The 19644-nt window shown below is 37.8% G+C and overlaps 1 protein-coding gene across 4 annotated transcripts in view; it reads right to left on the bottom strand.

Moving 5' to 3' along the window:
* Positions 1-19644, bottom strand: part of LOC121296449 (collagen alpha-1(XXV) chain-like) — a 182027-nt gene that overhangs the window by 9823 nt on the left and 152560 nt on the right. For 2 of the 4 annotated variants that reach the window (XM_041222048.1, XM_041222040.1), the window contains exons 18-34: positions 18864-18926; positions 18021-18089; positions 16698-16742; positions 14618-14662; positions 13520-13597; positions 12420-12443; positions 11633-11668; positions 11026-11070; positions 10851-10931; positions 10403-10465; positions 5841-5891; positions 5305-5331; positions 4670-4750; positions 2678-2713; positions 1481-1534; positions 559-612; positions 52-84 (exon numbers count right to left, since the gene is read on the bottom strand). In XM_041222048.1, coding sequence (XP_041077982.1) covers positions 52-84; positions 559-612; positions 1481-1534; positions 2678-2713; positions 4670-4750; positions 5305-5331; positions 5841-5891; positions 10403-10465; positions 10851-10931; positions 11026-11070; positions 11633-11668; positions 12420-12443; positions 13520-13597; positions 14618-14662; positions 16698-16742; positions 18021-18089; positions 18864-18926 — 885 coding nt within the window. Of the gene's footprint in view, positions 1-6; positions 85-558; positions 613-1480; positions 1535-2677; positions 2714-4669; positions 4751-5304; positions 5332-5840; positions 5892-10402; positions 10466-10850; positions 10932-11025; positions 11071-11632; positions 11669-12419; positions 12444-13519; positions 13598-14617; positions 14663-16697; positions 16743-18020; positions 18090-18863; positions 18927-19644 lie in introns of those variants that run through there. The other 2 variants (XM_041222067.1, XM_041222057.1) reach the window with 2 other exon arrangements.

Below are 19644 nucleotides of genomic sequence, written 5' to 3'. Positions count from 1 at the left end.
ACTTGCTAAGGACATTCTTTAGGACAAATTATAAAAATTGACCCCCTGTACCCTTACATCCAATCCAGGAGACCCATCTGTGCCCTTAAAAAGAAAGAAAGAAACATTACCTTATCAGATGTGCTAGAGGTTATAACTGCTGTTACTCTAAAGCCACTTCTGTAGGACTTCATAGCACAGACACAGCAAAATACACTGTATTAAGACTTGGCAACACATTGTTCAATGAGTCATTTACAGTTCATTATTTAATTATGACTGTTATAAAATATATACACCCACTTTTTCATCTTGTTGGTTTATATTATACTACATCTGTGAACTACGTACTGTACAGTGGCTCTCAAAAGTATGCACCCCCTTGGACTTTTCCACATTTTATTGTGTTACAACATGGAATCAAAATGGATTTAATTAGGAGTTTTTGCCACTGATCAACACAAAAAGCCCATAATGTCAAAGTGAAAAAAAAAATCTACAAATTGTTCTAAATTAATTACAAATACAAAACAGAAAATAATTGACGATTCAAGCAAATCTACATCAACTAATACGTACAGGTAATCCATATGGTCCTCTTGGCCCAGGTTCACCAGCTGGTCCCCTTTCACCCTTACAAAACACAATGGAAATACACTCAGTTAGAACTCTTCCCTACAGAACACTCAGAAGTGCACTTAAAAGCCATCAGTCATTTGATAAGATGTTGCTTACGTTCCCTGATATTTCTGACTTTTGACATTTCCAAGAAACAAGCCAAGAATTGACTTTTTACAACAGTTACAGTATGATTTTAAAATATTGAACAATAAATATCATATATGTTTTCTGTTAAGTAGCTGCAACAAGGTGGTTAATACTTTTAAACAGCACACCAAAATTGTAACTCATGAGATTAAAGACAGTTTTTTTATGAACAGTATCTCTGGGGGCATAATATAGGGGTAATGGCTTAGTTAAATAAAATTGATATGTGGGAAAAGTAGTTGTGGTTATAAAGTAGAAAATGTATATGAAGTATGTGTTTTTAACAGTTTCTGAAACATGGTGGATAAAAATGTTGCCATTTTTTTTTTTTTTTTAATTATTAGACTACAACAAGAATTAGAAACAGTTAAAGTTTTGTGACTTGGGATCTGTATCACACAATATGTCAATTAAATACATTAGGCCAGCGCTGTCATAAAGTGTCCCACTATCATGTTCAGTAATATAATTTGGTAACTGTAATGCTATTTTCTAACAACTTTACAGTGTTCCCTATAGTAGTTCTTATAGTCTCTTTACCACCTCAGCTTTTACTTTTACAGTTCTTCTGTCAAGATGCATGGATAGCCCTTCAGTTCTGTTGTACAACATGATATTCCTATTATATCTCTGGATAAAAAAGCAATGATAACAACTCTTCCCTTCTCAGAAACAATGTCAGTGTTGCTGGGACACCTTGAGAAGGGACGAAGGATGAATTTCCTGTACTTACTCTGTCACCTTTTGGGCCAGCTGGGCCTGAAGGACCTACTGGACCGTCCATACCCTGTGGATTGAACATAGTCCAGTTAATGTTGTTGCATGCCATCTCAAACAGTTCAAATGACTTGTAATAGAGCATTATGTAACAGAATGTTTACTACATTTTTACAATAACAACCCATATATAATTTCATCAGAAATAGACAAGCTGTTCTCAGGATATACACTCCAATAACTTCAAAGTTCAGCCACTGTATCACAGGACAATGCCTTTGTGGCAGTGCGAAAGCCACACGTGTGGGTGTTGGCAATATAGAGTTGGCAGGGAGGGGGTTAAAATTCTCCTTGCCATAAAACATGTGAGACTGTGGCTGAAGCCTTATTTGAATGATCAGTGGTTAATTAGGCTCCAGCCACATGGTACTTAAGGAGGAGAAATCCTTTGTTTCGAGGTTGGTGTTTGACAGGAGAGCTGGTAAGTGTTGTATATACTGTGTTGTTGAGAAAAGGGTCAGTGAAGGCAAATGCCCAGTCTGACAGCTGAATTTTTTGTTTAACCATGTATTTTGGCCCTTGTGCCTGTTTATTTGTTAGTGTGCTTTTTTGTTTGTTAATAAAACATGCGCACCAGCAGTTTTCTGGTCTCTGAGTCTCATTCCTGATGTTATCCTGTTACAGCATTGAAAAAATATTATAGGTCACAATGATTGATATATACACTGTGTGGAACAACTTCAGGTACAGATCCATCAATTTGGGGCAAGCTTTTGTGGTCCTGATGGTCTTTTACCATTCCTAAAACCTGTACTCTAATAACATTTTCCTAATGGTGGCTAATTTTAATAATTCCACCAATTATGACTCCTTGGGGTGTATCAAATGGATGTAAACAACGGTGAATCTAAACACCACAGCCATGTAAAATCAATAAAAAGCTACTCTTGAAGTTGTATGTGTTGGGACAAAACTGTTAGAGCTGTTAGTTCTCATAAAATTTCAGTGACGGTGGTATTAAGATACATCACTGTTCAGATTAATTTAATCCATCCATTATGTCCTGAAATGTCCCTGTTCATTTGGCAATAACATAATCATAATCTCCTAAGCTTTTTATATAATACAGGTATCACTTTCCAATGTCAATGCTTCAAAGAAAGGAGAGGATGGTATGAAGCGGAGTGCGGAAGGTGAAACGTGAGGAACTCACCCTGGGTCCTGGCTTGCCATCTAAGCCAGACGCTCCCTGTGCGGTTATGAGGGTAACATGAGTGAGATGAATATGGGATTAGTACACATTGAAACAATGAAACGGACACAATTGGAGACACGGTTATTCAAAAATGTTTATTGGGATGTGACACACTGTCTTAAAACACACTTAAGGTTTACTGTTAAAATTCCAGGTACAGATACTTTAAATGCACTGTCATTGTGGATGACATTAGGTTTTGCATCACTCCTCAATTATCACTTACTAACAGTGCACAAATAATTTTTATGTGTCATGTATTGAGTGGAATATTTTATCTATTTATATCGTTTTACAAAGTTTGTGGGTGACGTTGGGAATTTAACATGCAGTTTTAAGAAACTGCATTTGGGGCATTTACATGTATTAAATGTAAATATAATGTACCATTTCACAACCACCTTATTTATAAAAATAAAAATAACAAAGCTATATATTTTATATCTATATTTTATTGGGTTTCAAAATTCTTTCAGCTCATACAGCAAACATGCAGATGCAAGTACATGTTAATGCTGTATAGGACGGTCTTAAATAAAACATGACGGGGGACATGTATCAAGATCGACTGACACAGAGCTAAATGTATTCCTAAATGTATTAACTGGCCCAAAATTAATGAGGCACAGCGTAAGCTGGCACATTTAAATGCAAAAATTCTGCTGCGTCGGTGTCTGATGATGTGTCTTGACTTTATAGTATATTATTATTATACGATGGATAAAACCATACATAATGAAAAGGATATAATGAACCAAGTTTATTATACGACCAATGCAAACAATTGTACATAATGAAATAGCCTCAGGGAGATCAAAAAGCATAATGCAGACTAAATACTCTCCCTTCTTCTCAGTACTCCCCCTCTGTCCCAGGGTTGTTCAGGAAGGTTAGGAACCTGAACTCTCTGTTGTAAGAAAGGCCCCTGAACATTCACAATATCAATAATTTCACGGAAATCATCTATTTGACTGTCTACTGTTAAAAATATGCATTTTCCTTACAGTACTTTACATGTAAAAATGTTTCAGCCTTGGTTTTTGGGTGATGTTCTTGATTAACTATCAATGATAACATATGTTAGGCAACTTACATCAGTAGAATATAATATAAATAATAAAATGTCGGTTTTGTGGCATTCGTGGGTTTTTTTTATTGTCATTCATGAATTTCTTTAAAAAATGCAGTGAATTTTCCAGGCCCCTATGACTGATGTCATAAAGCTCTTTCCTATAAGCTGCTTTCTGACTTTTTCTTTGAGCCCAAATAAGACCAATTTGAAATCAGTCTTATTTGTGGACCCTTCAAGGGCCGGAGCTGCTATTCTGCCACTTCATAAATCTCATTTTAATATCAGACTTAATTTGCAAATGAGCCCCACCTACAATTTGCTTATGCATATAATTAAGGTTTGGCATGCCTTAAAATACATGGCTGATGAGAGGTGGAGCGCATTGCACGGCGGAGCGCATTTTGGCTGTGCTAACACGGCCTTAACTTGCCAAAAGTGTCATGATACATACAGGGCAATTTTAAGGCCGGTGTAAACTCTGCGCTATGGCATTAATGCCGTCGGCAACACTTGATGCATGTCCCCTGATGTGTCTACTTCAAGAAAGATGCAAAACGTGTACTATGTCTACCCGTAAGAAATTTAACATCAGATAAAATATTATAAGGCTGATATTTCAATTGTAAGAAGTGCTGGTAAGGCAGGGGATGTCATGACAGTAATAATGTAGACAAATAATAATAGACAACAAACAATGGATGGATGTTACTACATTATACAAATGAAAATGATGTTGTGTTACTGAATGAGGTTTTAGCAATGGTACGGGACGGGACGGTGGGGTGTAGTTTGGCGAGTAAACCAGAGTTGTGTGGCAGCTGATGAAAATAATAAAATGTATGCAATGATTGGCATTGAAAATCTTTTACTGTACTTACTGGGAGACCAAGGGGTCCTCTGTCACCCTTATGCCCTGGCTCACCCTTCACTCCTTTAACACCATGCAACCCTGGTTCACCCTAAAGGTAAAAGCAAAGTTCGACCTTGTGTGCTACAGAGACTGTTAAAGTTCTGACAAAGTTAGGTCATCTTATGAACCCACTGCATTTTCCAGTACGTGCAATAAAAAAAGGCTATGCCAAGCCACAATAAAATTGTAGAGGAGGTTCTTTATATGTAGGTTAAAAAATTATAGTTTGTGAGTTTCATTTTTAGTCCAGTCAGTGTTGAATGTTTTGTGTTCATCATCAAAAATGTATTTGCTTCGAACGTACTGGAACTGTGCAGTGAATTATTTAATTATGTAATTACAGTAATTTTAAACCATGAAGCTCAGCACTAAAGCAATGGGTTTATGCCTATTATGGTTATCCTAATTTGTAAAGACAAAAGTGTTTCAGATTTTTTTTTTTTTTTTTTTTTTTTTTAGCATCTGAGCTTATATGTTTAAAAGTGACACATTCACATTAACTTTATGAGTCACAGACAAATGGACTGGTGCATGCAGAATTAATGACAGCAGTAAACACAGATGATGTAACATAAGCCACTGTATTTGTTACTAAAGAATTACCTTGGGTCCAGGGAAGCCATTAGGTCCCTGCAAGAACACAATGCAAAAGGCAAATGAGTAAGCAAATCACATAACAGTCGATTGTGATAACTAGCTGAACCAGTTTTAGAATACACATGCCATGCAAAATAGGACAGAAAACCTGCACAACATTTTAAACTGCACACCTGTCACCAAACCATAATTCAGTTACATGTATGTCCATATGCCCAACACACAATGGAATTCCAGATTGCAGTTTACTTCCATGATAACAAGCACCTGAATCCTGCAGTTAACCATTTCACCAACAAACTCCACCTTATTGAAGAGGCTGAGGGAACAGTTCAGTCTCCAATTCAAAAAAAAAAAGCTACTGCATGGTGGACTACTAACCAATGATACTCTGGGTGAGGTCACCAAATATTTAACCTAGGCTTCTCGAAGTTGAAGGCTAGTACATCGCCTCTTCACTAAAGCTGGTTACATGGTGACAGTAACAAGCTTGCGTTTACAACTGAACAAACAGTATATCCCCTGCATGCCTGAACACTTACCATTGGGCCTGGTAAGCCATGGGGGCCAGGAGCTCCAGGAGGACCAATAAGCTGTGTGAAACACATAGAATTATTAAGTGCTTGCTGTTTACCATTCTCTTTAACTTCATAATCATTACCACCCACCTAAAATGGTTACCTTTCATGTATGCTAAAAATATGTAAAACAGGTCACTTTACTTTCAGCTACTGAACTGTATACTACTAGTCTATTTCAATTCTTTCTACTATGACTATGGCTATGTAGCAGATTTTGCAAACTGAATGCTGTACACTACTTAACACACAGATTACACTATGTAACACAATTATTGTTCCTGGGTAGTAAGTGTTATTTCCTAATTGCTTATGCCTCAGAAGTATAGAAAATGGTTATTATTCCCCACAAACTTTGGTTTTGTGACCAGGACAGTGATATTTTGAAATTTACCTGTTTCCAATGAGAAAACGGGCGAATTTGTGTCTTTTTGTTCACATAAAGTCAGAAAAAAACAACATATGAATCCAAATTAACATGTATTTATACTAAAGTAATACAAAAATAACTACAAAAGATTTAGAAGTGAGTAGTTTTTCGAGATTTACGATTATACTGTAAATCACTTTTACCAAATTTCAGCCCCCAAATGTAGTCTCCCATCATGTTCTCGTTATACTGTCCTTGGTAGCGGCGTTCAAAGTCCAGTATATCCTGGTGGAAGCGCTCGCCTTGCTCCTCCGAGTACACTCCCATGTTCTCCTTGAATTTATCAAGATGAGCATCAAGGATATGGACTTTGAGGGATATCCTACAGCCCATTGTGCCGTAGTTCTTCACCAGAGTCTCAACCAGCTCCACATAGTTCTCGGCCTTGTGATTGCCCAGGAAGCCCCGAACCACTGCGACAAAGCTGTTCCAAGCCACTTTCTCCTTACTAATGAGCTTCTTGGGGAATTCATTGCACTCCAGTATCTTCTTTATCTGTGGTCCGACGAAGACACCGGCTTTGACCTTTGCCTCAGACAGCTTAGGGAAGAAGTCTTGAAGGTACCTGAAGGCTGCCGACTCCTTATCTAGAGCTCTGACAAATTGTTTCATAAGGCCGAATTTGATGTGCAGTGGTGGCATCAGCACCTTCCGGGGGTCCACCAGTGGCTCCCACTTGACGTTGTTCCTCCCCACAGAGAACTCGATCCGCTGTGGCCAGTCCCGCCTGTGGTAGTGCGCCTTTGTGTCCTTGCTGTCCCAAAGGCAAAGATAGCAAGGAAACTTGGTAAAACCGCCTTGGAGACCCATCAGGAATGCCACCATTTTGAAGTCTCCTATGACCTCCCAGCCGTACTCATCATACTTCAAGGCATCCAGCAAGGTCTTGATGCTGTTGTAATCCTCTTTGAGGTGCACCGAGTGAGCCAGGGGAAGAGACGGGTACTTGTTACCATTATGGAGCAGCACGGCTTTGAGGCTCCTGGATGAGCTGTCAGTGAAGAGGCACCACTCATTCTGGTTACAGGCGATTCCGATTGCCTCGAACAGACTGGTCACATTGTGGCAGAAGCAGAGTCCATCTTGACAGGTGATGAAGCTGGAAAAAGGTTGGTGACGCTTCCTCTGATCTGCGACTTGCACACTTTCATCCAACAAGTTCCACTGCTTGAGCCTAGACGTCAAAAGCTCGGCATTGGACTTGGTGAGACCAAGATCTCTAATCAAGTCGTTGAGGTCTTTTTGGTTGGGGTAGTATGGGTTTCTCTCCTCAGCTCCACCTCTGAAATTGTCATCTGGATCTACAACATCTTCCTCGCTCTCTGACTTGCTGCTCTCTTCTAAAGACGGCTGCTCTCTCTCCGGAGGAGTGGGTACGGGGAGCTCATGGCAGTGTGGCACCGGGGCGATGGATGAAGGAAGGTCCGGATACGTGATAGCAGGTGCATTCTTGCCAGTCCGACGTTTGGAAGGGTCCACCATGCAGAAGAAGCAGTTGCTTGAGTGGTCAGTGGGTTCCCGCCAAATTCTTGGGATAGCGAACTTCATGGCTCTCTTTTCCCCTCTGTACCATCCTACAAAAATACATTTATTTCACCCATGACTAATGTGTAAGAGATTCTCGCAACATTTTTCATATATGATATATTTTTTCAATAACATTGAAAATTGTAAAACATTTTAAAATTAAAAACTTTTACAATTTTAAAAATTTTAACAAATTTTATAACATAAAATTCTGAGCAACAATTGTCTATCTTACCTTCCAGAGATTTTTTTGCAGTGCTCGCAGGTGAAATGAGGTGCCCAGGGTTTGTCTTGATCCCCGACAGGCATGCCGAAATATGCCTTGTAGGCCTCACACATCTTAGCAGATGCTTCCACCGAGTACTTTTTCGCTCTTGTCTTGATAAATTGACCGCAGACATAGCAAAATGCGTCTGCCGGATGCTTGCAGCCTCTTGATGCCATCTCAGAAGACACTTAGGCAGCTGGAACTAAACTGAACTGGTGGGCTTAAGGCCCCTGTATTTATACTACTATTTATATTACTGGAAAGTTCTAGAAAGTTCTAGAAGTTACTCCAAGTTTACTCAGCAATGAATCTATCTGGAATGTTCTGGAAAATAGGCAAATTTCAAAATATCACTGTCCTGGTCACAAAACCAAAGTTTGTGGGGAATAATAGCCATTTTCTATACTTTTGAGGCATAAGCAATTAGGAAATAACACTTACTACCCGGGAACCAAAAAAAAAAAAAAAATTGTTACACGGTGTTATTAAAAGGACAGATAGATACTGAAAGGGCATTATTGTCAATGCTGAGCAATAGAAGTAACTAAAAAACAACCTGAAAAAACCTGAAAAACAAAATACATTTCTTTGGAAAAAATGTTCTAATGTCCCAGCATGACCTTTAAGTGAACAATAATGCTTTCAAGTCAAGCACAAGGCTTGAAGTTAACGTATATTTGTAGCATTTTGCTTCCCAAAACCCTTAATTTGCCACTAGTTTTTTTTATGCGGTGCCATTTTTCTGATACCTTACGCTGCAGTTTATACGACCGACCCTGTGTGAACATGTACATAATTATTGGTATTAGTTTTTTAAACACATACATTATTAGTATGTTTCATAAAGCTGGAAACCATTGCTAATACATCTTCCCAATTCGTAGATGACCCGGCAGTCTGGCGAGTCTAGTTTTGCCCCGGCCAATCTAGTTTCGCCAAGGCCTTCTGGGCGAATCCTGAAGTTACCACTTTTTTTCGGCACTTGTCCACGTCCAATCGGGGCGAATCTAGATTGGCCCAGAACTTGAAAAAGATGACTGGGCTAAACCCATTTTTTCAATAGTTTTCACTGAATTTCGGGACTAGCCCAGGCGAGTCTAGTTTCACCCAACACTTCTAAATCGATGCTGGGTGAATCTGGTTCACCCCTGCCATTAATTTGGGTGAGTCTAGTTTCGTCCAAAGCTTCAACATTAATGCTGGGCTAATGTAGTTTTGCCTATGCCAATTACTTGGGCGAGTCTAGTTTTGAATTTCTACACTCTCTTCTGCCAGCTTCTAAGTGTGTGCCGGGGTACCTGCCTCGCCTCCACTTCTGACAGCAATGTAGTGAGGGTGTGCTGGGATTCCAGTGGTGGTGCTGAAAAGGCAGGACACCGGGGCTCTTTTTATTAGCTCTTTCTCCCGTAAATACCTTGTCAGGAAAGTCCATACAGGCTTGTTTTACTTCCCTGTTACTCTCCATTCCAAACAAATCTTGGTTGATATCCCTTATTCTTAGTTAATTTCAAAATTGTACTGCATTAAACATGCAGTAAAAAGGCAGGGTGTGAGCATACATATTTATGAACATAACATGTTGCACAAGTTGTTTAAATGTAGCAGTACTCTGCTGGAATTAGCTTTCATTTTCAAAATACCTCGGTTGTGGTTGTAACCTTATAATTTATAAGGTCATACAATGGAGGATTCAATGATATTGTGGCACACATTCCTTTTTTTTTTAATTCCTGTCTTTATAGGTGTGTATGATTTAATAGTCAACAACTGAAGACAGATAAGAGGATAATTTCGTATCAATTAATTTGCACCAATGAAACATAACCTGGTTAACCGTACTGATGGCATATCAAATGCTTAGATGACAGATATGGTTGCATTCTTATAGAACTTAAGGATAAAATAAAATACATTTTGACATGGAATTGCATTAGTTCCATTACTTAGTTGAGCACAAGGTGCATTCAATAAATACTTTCTGATTTAAATAGAGGCCTACTATGTGATAGTTTGATCTATTCAGTCTATTTAAAACAGTAGGTAGGTGGTTATTTTTGTAATTATTAGTTGAAAAACTGCTACCGAATAAGGCCATTTTGCTACCTACTTTCCAGCCAGGTAACATACCTCACACTGCTGCCATAAAAAGTTAACTTCTAGCCCTGCAAACAGTACAATATTACTCTATTGTTCCCGCCCATACACCAAGTAACATTTAAGGGTGTGTAAAGAGTTTTTAGATATGTTTTTTATCTATAGCCCCCAAAAGCAACCAAATGAAAGACCACATCCAACACTTACAGATTGACCTTGAGGACCAGGTAAACCAGAATCTCCCTTTTCTGCTTTCATGCCATTGGCGCCCTGCAACACAAGTAAACCAGCTTACTTTAAATCAGGTCCCACTTAGTTTGTAGCTAAACGCTCTGCCAAGAGCCCAGACGTGAACCCAAGAAAACATACAGTATATTTAGAATCATTCTGAATGGCATCTCCAATGCAGGAGACCACACCGGTAGGCTGTGGTGACTATTGGATGCACTTAGACACAATAAAACAAGTTACATTTTTCAGTGGTTTGATAGACGAAATACAATGCCCTGGATAAGGGCGTCTGCTAAGAAATAAAACAAATAAATTAAAAATAGCAAGTTTTGCGATTGACCTTTACTAGTCCGTTTTTTTTAGACCTGTCTCGTGATACAGATATATAGACCACAAGAAAAATGAACTTCTCAAATGCACTTACTGGCAATCCAGGTAGACCTATTTCTCCTTTCTCTCCTGACATGCCCGGGATACCCATGTCACCTTTTGAACCTTTGGGACCCTAAAATATTAATCACAGAATCATATTAGATTTTCAAACATCATCAATTAACACTGCATTTGCTTACATTTGATGTTGATTAAGCGTATCATACCTGCTCGCCATCCAGCCCAGGATTCCCTTGGGCTCCTGTCTCTCCCTGTAATCAAGACAATCATGTCACCATACATATTATTTTATTGTTCATATCCTATCAGCACTTCATTTAGTAAAGAAAATGTCTTTTAACTACAAACCACATGATGGCCTAATAATATCAATAATAAATGCATTATCTAAAAATGTACCATAGTAAAAGTATAGCAAAGTGAAAGCATGGTAAAGTATAGCAAAGTATGGTAAAGCATATTAATAAATATGGCAAACTAAGATAAATGCACAGTATAACCACGGGAAAAGCCTGGTAAAACTGCAAAAATTACTGTTGTAAACCTTTATGTCTTTCACTCTAAAGTCGCCTTTCTGGATACAAATACAAAGTGCTTTCAAGTCAGCTTCCATGAAATATTAATAATATATAAAATAGGATTATTCTAATAAAAACTTGGTTAGCTGGTATAATGTTTGCAGTGCCCTCACCTTCAATGTTGTCAGATACTACACTGTAATGCCCACTAACCAGAATTATGTTGTTTATTGGGTTTCTAACAGTCATAAACTATAAAGGCTTCATTCCCCAATGTACAATGACGCTTGGTCACCTTTATTCCTTGCTGTCCTGGTGGTCCTGGGGGACCCTAGTTATGAAACAAAAAGTATTTATTGATATAAGTATTCAGATTTCTGTAGTGAATTAGGATGTAGACACTGATTTACAAATAACAGCACACACAAAAGACATGTATACTACATGATTAAGGAAAAGCACAACTATTATTTATTGATGAATATGTAATGCATGGAAACACTGACAATGTAAGAAAAACCAAACATACAACAAGCAACACCTATGTTTACCATTGAAGGCATGCGTATGCCTGCTTGTACAAAGTAAGTAAAACACACCCCAAACTAGATGAGTGAATACGAATGTATTTTACTTGGCTGAGGGGGCTAATTCACAGCTTTTGGATGAGGCAATTCTGCCTTTTTGGAAAAGACAAGGGCAGACAAGACAGTGGGTTGGGAATGCACATGCAACAAAATGGTATGCTACTCAGTTATGTTTATGGGTTACTAGTTAATTAGTGACGTGTTCAATGTTATATGCTGTCTATCCTGCCAAGTTTAATTTGTAAGTTTTATAAAATGTACTAAGCAGTACTGTTTATATCGACACACTGTTCCATGTTACACAATACCAATTCTACACAAAATGGCACAGATCTTAATTTGGTTGCTGACATGCCAAATGTTGCTACGGTACGTTTTTGTAAGTACAGTAAACTTTGTATTCTGCACACATAATGGAAACATAGAAAATACCATGCAGTACAAAGGTAAAACAACAAAAAGACATCACTCATGCAACTTGAATATGTGAATTACCGTGACTGTTAGAGTGGTAATCCTCTGTTGGCAAAATGTAGTAGTGAAAGATAAGATTACAATTTATGAATCAATATAGCTATCTGTTTTAACATGTCCTATAAAAGCATCCACATAACTGATTTTTTATTTTTTAAATGTTGTATGTGAGTTGCATGGAATAATAATATATACCTTCTCAATGTGCATAACTTTATTTTGTATCTGTTTATTATTCCATGTTTTAAATCATCCAGGGCACCCCTTGTCGTAATTATTATTATTATTTTTTTTAAGAAATAGCTTCATTATAGGTCAAATATGTTGGTGGCTTTATTAAACATGCCAAATATATGTTATTGCAGAAATAGTAAAAAGGGATAATTAAAGACACACTGTATGGGATATTTAACAGATAATAAAGGAAATATTAGAGAGATAAAGATGTTAAAATGTATTTGTTTAGCCTAATTTCCACAGGTGGACATATGGATTAGTTTGGTCCCAGTAAATCTACAGTATTGGCCTATGAGCTCTGCAACAAATAATGCTATACACTATACTATGCCTCCCCCAGTCGTGTACATTCACTGCGGTCCACTACCCATGCAGACTTTTTATAGTACTGTGACATTAGCCTTCAAACTGCACTTATTGTTCCCCTGTAAGACAGGGTGAGTGAAGCAGATATCCAACCTGTAGAAATCTACCATGCACTGGCAATTAACTTGAAACCTAAGGCTAGCTTTACTACATACCTGATATGCACAGTGCAATTATTTATCTAGATGTTGCCTTTCAGATTTAATTATTAAACATTGACAGTCAGAGTCTGTTTGTTCTAATTGTCATGAAAACAAATTTTGCCCCTTTTTTATATAAAATAGGACGCATATCTATTTCTGAATGGGGAGAGGAAACCAGTTTTTAGAGTCTGCCAAGTACCATCATTTAGGCCTTTGATGCAAAATGTGTAGGTTTGATGGGTCATTAGCATTAGCTATTTTACATAACACATTGCATCCTTTGAGATAGACACACAGCAAGGATTTCAATACCTCTGCTCAGTGGTTGCAGGAGAAGGACAGGTCAAGGTGAAGGCTATCCTTTTTTATACATACCTGCAGTGCTTCGTGGATGTTTCCATTATAGTCAATTATCTCAGTGGTTCCTTGGTCACCCTTTTGCCCTGGTGGACCCTGTTTTGTAACATTAAAAGAGCGTTATTGAAAAAAAAAAAAAGATTACGTGCCAATTCAGGTAAAATAAACACAAACATTTTGTTAAGTCTCTAATACAGTTTTACTATCTTGTATCACAAAATCCAAGCAATGTTACACCTCTAAAGTATAGTACACAGTACAGCTTTGGCCAAAAGTTTTGCATTGCCCTATAGAATTAACTCATTTTGCTTCATAATGTCGAATTAATGAAACCTATTGTATAATGTTATATTAACATATTAAATTGCACACCGCTTTGTAGTTTTCTATTTTCTTAATGAAAAACTGACAAAAAATGAAATCTAACATGAAATTCTGTACTACTATTATGATTTCCGGTAGATTTTTGAGATATCATTATGTAGTTTCTTTGATTTACCTGATGTTAAATAAAATATCTAAATTACGTTCATATATTTTTTGTTTTAATTATGTTTCAATCCTCAAATTCTACGTTAGGCAACACTTTTGGCTATAGCTGTAGTAGTAGACGCTTTAGGGAGTTAGTTTATGACTCAGCGTCATATATAACTTAGACCACCTCCTAAATAGAAGGATCACTTGTCAAAATGACACTTTTGATGAATCTAACATGCTGTGGACTTGCCATCTGTAATGACCTTAAAGTAAAGGCCTATAAATGGTCGTCTGAGCGGCTGGTTGATGTACGGTGAGGATACAGAAGCTTTGTGTGATTAAAGCTGCTCAAGTCATACTCTGATCCTACTAGGGGAAACACCCCCCTCAAAAGGCTACAGGCAGTCATTGACTTTTCTTTCAAAGCAAACATTCCTCAATCTAAGACAGAAAACATACATCAGAGTTCTGAAAGCTTAGGTTGCAGTAACTGACCTTTAGTCTTGTCAGTGCTGCAGCAAACTATTTCAGTAACTATCAAAATGCTGATTTAACCTTTGTACTGTAGTTCTGACGTTAGGAAGGGACATTGGGCATTGGATGTGATAAGCAAACAGCCTGATATGATTATCAGCTTACCCTGGGCCCCATGGCTCCTAATTCACCTGTCTCTCCAGAATCACCCTGTAACACAAAAAAACAAGGGGCTGCAGTCACATATGGATATTTATTAATATATTAATTAAAAAAACAGTAAAGTGGATGGGAAACTTCTCTTGAGCAAAGATGATAAGCCACATGCTGAAAACAAATAATTTACACACTATTTAACCTTTATTAATATGTTTGTTGTTTTGTTTTATTGATTGTTTATTGATCTGTCAGTTTAAATGTGAATTCACAGAACAGGAGCAAGGGCTGCAAGGAATAAGCCCTGGGACCTCAAAAGGACTGGGACTTCAGAAGGAACTATGTGCTTGAGACTTTATGTTTCCCCTTGACTGGCGGAGAACCGCCCTCACGGAGGCGAGAACGAACCAATCGGCCTCCAAGACTGGGGAGCTTGTATGCTGGAATGATAGAGAGATTCTTAAGATTTGGTCGGGGGTCGCCTCTGGCTCTCGGAGAACCTTCCTCTCGGAGGTCAAGGCCAACTTGGCTGATCCTAAGGTTGGGAAGTGATGTCACTTGCCCCAAAAAGAGGACACCCCCCCTCTGAACATACTAGCAATATTGTGTTGGGCCACCCCTGACCAATTCTCTCATATTACTGAATTACAAATGGTACATTGAAATTTTGCTCTGTTCAATATTTTTTTTTAAAACACTTAAACTCAAAATCAATTATTGTAAGGCGACATTGGTTTTATGTTGGGAAATATTTTTAAGAAAAATAAAAAACTGAAATATCTTGCTTGCATAAGTATTCACAGGTAGAGGCCAATGGTAAGGTAATTGTGTCCTCGTTAGGGCAATTTCTTTCATCGGTGCAAACTGGGAGCTTCCACAGTACAGGGGCTGAATACTTATGCAAGCAAGATATTTCAGTTTTTTATTTTTCTTAAAAATATTTCCCAACATAAAACCAATATCACCTTGCAATAATTGATTCTGAGTTTCAGTGTTTTAAAAAAAAAAAAATCAAACAGAATGAAATTTCAATGTACCATTTGTAATTCGGTAATATGAGAGAATAGGTCAGGGGTCTGAATACTTTTGCAAGGCACTGTGTATATATATATATATATATATATATATATATATATATATATATATATATATATATATATATATATATATATATATGTGTGTCCATGGGGTACTCCCCTGTATAGTCTATAATGACTTCTTGTGTCAGATACCACACCTAATAGAAATACAAATAAATATATTAAAATAACTGACCACCAAAATCTGATATGACTGGAGAACTAGAGACTTTCACTTGGTACAACAGAGACCCCTAGTGGCAGAAACTGACCTTCCCTAACCCTGAAAGACATCCCACTACCACAGTTGCACAGTGAATTGAACGGAATCATTGTAAGCCAGAACGAGAAACACAGAGTACTGCTGACAGAACACAGAGCAGGGCGGAGCGTTGAAGCTGACAGAGGTAAGGCAGAGGCCACCAAATTAAAAAAAAAAAAAAAAAAAAAAAAAAAAATCACAGTCAAAGCACAGAAAAAGAAATCTAAGCAAATAACACATATACCAGACAAAAACATGTCCACAGAGAAATGCAAAACAGCTTTACACCTTAGAGACAGGGTCACGTGCATTTATTAACATATAAGAGCAACAGGACACAAATAGCTCAGGTAAAAGCTCAATAAGCAGAGAGCTTTCTCGTGGCGCCCTGTAACATATGTTAGCAGTTACTGAACGGTCTTTTAGGAGCGAGCAGTTTCACAATAGCAGGCAAGAAACCACTGTGTATTAAAACAGTTTAATTGAGTTTTGCAATTTGTGTATTGACAACAAAAATATTAATTATCACACATGTGCTGGTCATATAAATCCATATTTTAAAAAATCAATTTGCAGCTACCACATTGATAACGCAGGTTGGCCACTTTGAACCTCAAGCGAGGCAGCTCTGAGCTTGACTCGCACTTATTCAGAAGCGCTTTCGGTGTGCGCAATGTTCAATAGGAAAAGGCATGCAAAGTCCTGGGGTGATCTGCCTACTGAATGCACTCCAGTTGTGAAAACTGACCTTTGACCCTTTGGGGCCTGTGGCTCCAGCCTCCCCAGGAACCCCCTGTGAGGAGAAGTAGAAGCACCATGGGAAGACAGAAGAGAGAAAGGAGGTTACAAATTAGAGAGGTGAATCAGGAATAGCCTTATGAATAATAATTACCTGTATACCTGAAACATACTACAACACATGCTCTATTACGTTTCAGATAAAGCTCAAGAATTAGTTATTTTTCATCTGAAAAAAGAAGTACAGCATATACACAAAACGGAATAGCATGCAAACACCATTTTTAGGTTCGGCCTAAACGCTTTCCTACAGAATACAGAGAGTTTATTTAATTTAGTTTCATGTAAGTGGTCTGCGCCCTTTGGTAGGCCGGAACAAAGTTTCAAAGGTCTTATCTATATGTAAGTTAACAGACAATAGAGGAAAAAGAAGGTAAAGAGCAAACACTGCTAATTATTAAAAACCTCAAGGATCATGGTCAAATACCAGTGGCCTTGTAATGATGGGGAGGCTGGTTTGGTGAAAACCAAAGCATTGGTCATATAACAGGTATAACTGGAAGTTACATTTGATGTATTTGGAGACAATGTTATCCCTTGTTAGTACAAAATCCTCAGATTTTTTTTCCACTTGGAAGCCAGTTATCTCCTTGTGCTCTCAATATGCCCTGTGGTTATTGATTAAAGTAACTGTAGTTAACAAAATAATTCCATAAATCCTGCCTATTTTGAATTTTCTTTAGCTACATAGATGTTAAATGTACAATTCTGAAATAAACACCTGTTATAGCAAACACATTTTTTCCCTTTCTAAACATGGTATCTGTGACTGCTTAAGATTAAAGTTTCAAGTGTCTCTTTTTGGCTTTTTTTCACAGGAAACATGTTATACTTGCACTTCCTGGATCATGCTACCTCAGCAGTGTCTTCTGGGTTATAGTATGTTACTGGCTGAAATCACATCTGTCAACAAGGGAAGCAGCTGAATGGTTATTGATAGGAAAAAAGCCACTGCATGGGTGGGGACAATTTTACCCTCGGTGAAATGGTCAAGCAAGTGCATTTATATAGAACAGAGACTTATTTAACCATGATTTGCACCAGACATGCAGCTAATTATTTTGTTAGCTACAAGCACTTTAAGTATATGACAAGTGGCTTTCCTTCAGTGTTTTTTAAATAAAGGACCTTAAAACCCCAAAGCACTTGCCACATAATAGCTATAACTACAGGATGCATCACCTGTACTTGGAGACTACTATCTCCCTCACTAGAACAACCACTGCCCAAGTGCTGTTGAGGTTGACCATCAGAACCCTAAACAAATACTGACCTTTGAGCCCTGAGGACCACCTTCTCCACGCTCCCCTTTCCCAGGTGGGCCAGAATTCCCCCTTTCTCCCTGGGAATTACATAAGATGTTAGTACACTTCAAGCAAAGAGATGGCATGTGATAACTCACATTGGAGGTGTTGTAAGGAATGAGTTGGGATAAAGACCAAGTTAAAAGAGGGTTCACCTCAGGGAAAAAAAAAAAAAACTTCAATGAGGATGCTGAGGTTGTAGTATAGTATGAATAATTTCACAATAGGGCTATGGTTAGGGTTATGCTTTATAATTCTAAATAACTGTTGTTTTTTTACCACTCAATTCCAAAATGACTAATTCGGTTTAGGAGGTTACCCTCTATTGTTATAACTTGGGGTGTGCTACTAGCCTACTCGTACTTTAAAAAGTATTTATCGGCAGGTATTGAATAAATCTATCAATTAATGTGCTGATTTCAAAACAAGAAAAGCTGTCCTTCCCTTGCCTTTACAATTGAGTATCAATGAATTCCACATTTAATGCTTTAAAAGTTGATTGGAAGTTAATCTTCCTCTCATCTGAGTTACTGGCATTTTTACAATTGTGTTGCTGTGCCAAGGCCTTAGACTGACAATGAAACCCTGTCTATGGCCTCGGTACAGCACTAAAAATCTCAGCTCACTCAAAGCAGACGGACTTGCCATTGATTGGTACTCAATTGTAAAGGTGAAAGAAGAACTATTTTTCTTGTTTTTAAATTAACACATTCATTAATTGATTTATTTAATACCTGCCGATAAATACTTCTTCAAGGAAATTACGAGTATGAGCTATAACTGTGTTATTATTTTTATATACATTTGTTTACCTTTGTTCCTGGTAAACCTGGTAACCCAGGCTCTCCCTGAGGACCCATAACACCTGTCTCGCCCTAAAAGATTTAAAGCACAGAAAAATATACATTAAGTTAATCATCTTAAAAATAACAAATAACAAAACAGATCCTGACTGTCATCTTTAATTTCTTTATTTACTGCAGCAATCCTTTAAATCTGTACAACCATAATGGTCTTTTTGTTCAGCACTCAAGCATCCAAGCATAGGGCTGAACTAAGAAAATATAATAATATAGATTTGCTGTGGTCCAGATAAGATGTTAATATGCTGGCAGGTAAGATGCAGAGTTAAGGGTAACCGTGTGGCCTAGTGGTTGAAGACGACTTTGGTCATTTGCTTTTATCTGCATGTCCCTCGGTATGTGCGGCACCTGATTAGAAGGGGGATTTGGCATCTCCGTTTGGCCAGATTTAAATGTAGGACATACAGTTGTATGAGGATAGTATGAGAAATAACTGGCCAAAATGAGCTTTTATATTGGACAGCGTCTTTGTTATTGATATATTCCAGACACTTGTTGTTGCTTTAGAAAACAGTTCTATGAAAGCAAGAGAATGCAAGCCCTATCCAGGAATGGTCACACTAAAAGCAGATTGAGCAAAGCAGTATAGCAAACATGCTAGAAAATAAATCACACTCACAGCAATCCATAGAAAACTCACTCCGGTTTGCATTATATACTCTTCACATGATCTTGGGAAACATTATAATTCACTAGCATTGGATTGCTTTTCTGTACCGTTTTTTTAAAT

This window comes from Polyodon spathula, chromosome 2 (assembly GCF_017654505.1).
Source record: "Polyodon spathula isolate WHYD16114869_AA chromosome 2, ASM1765450v1, whole genome shotgun sequence".
NCBI lineage: Eukaryota > Metazoa > Chordata > Actinopteri > Acipenseriformes > Polyodontidae > Polyodon > Polyodon spathula.
Note: the sequence above shows the minus strand (reverse complement) of the source record. Positions and strands in the feature narration are given on the sequence as shown.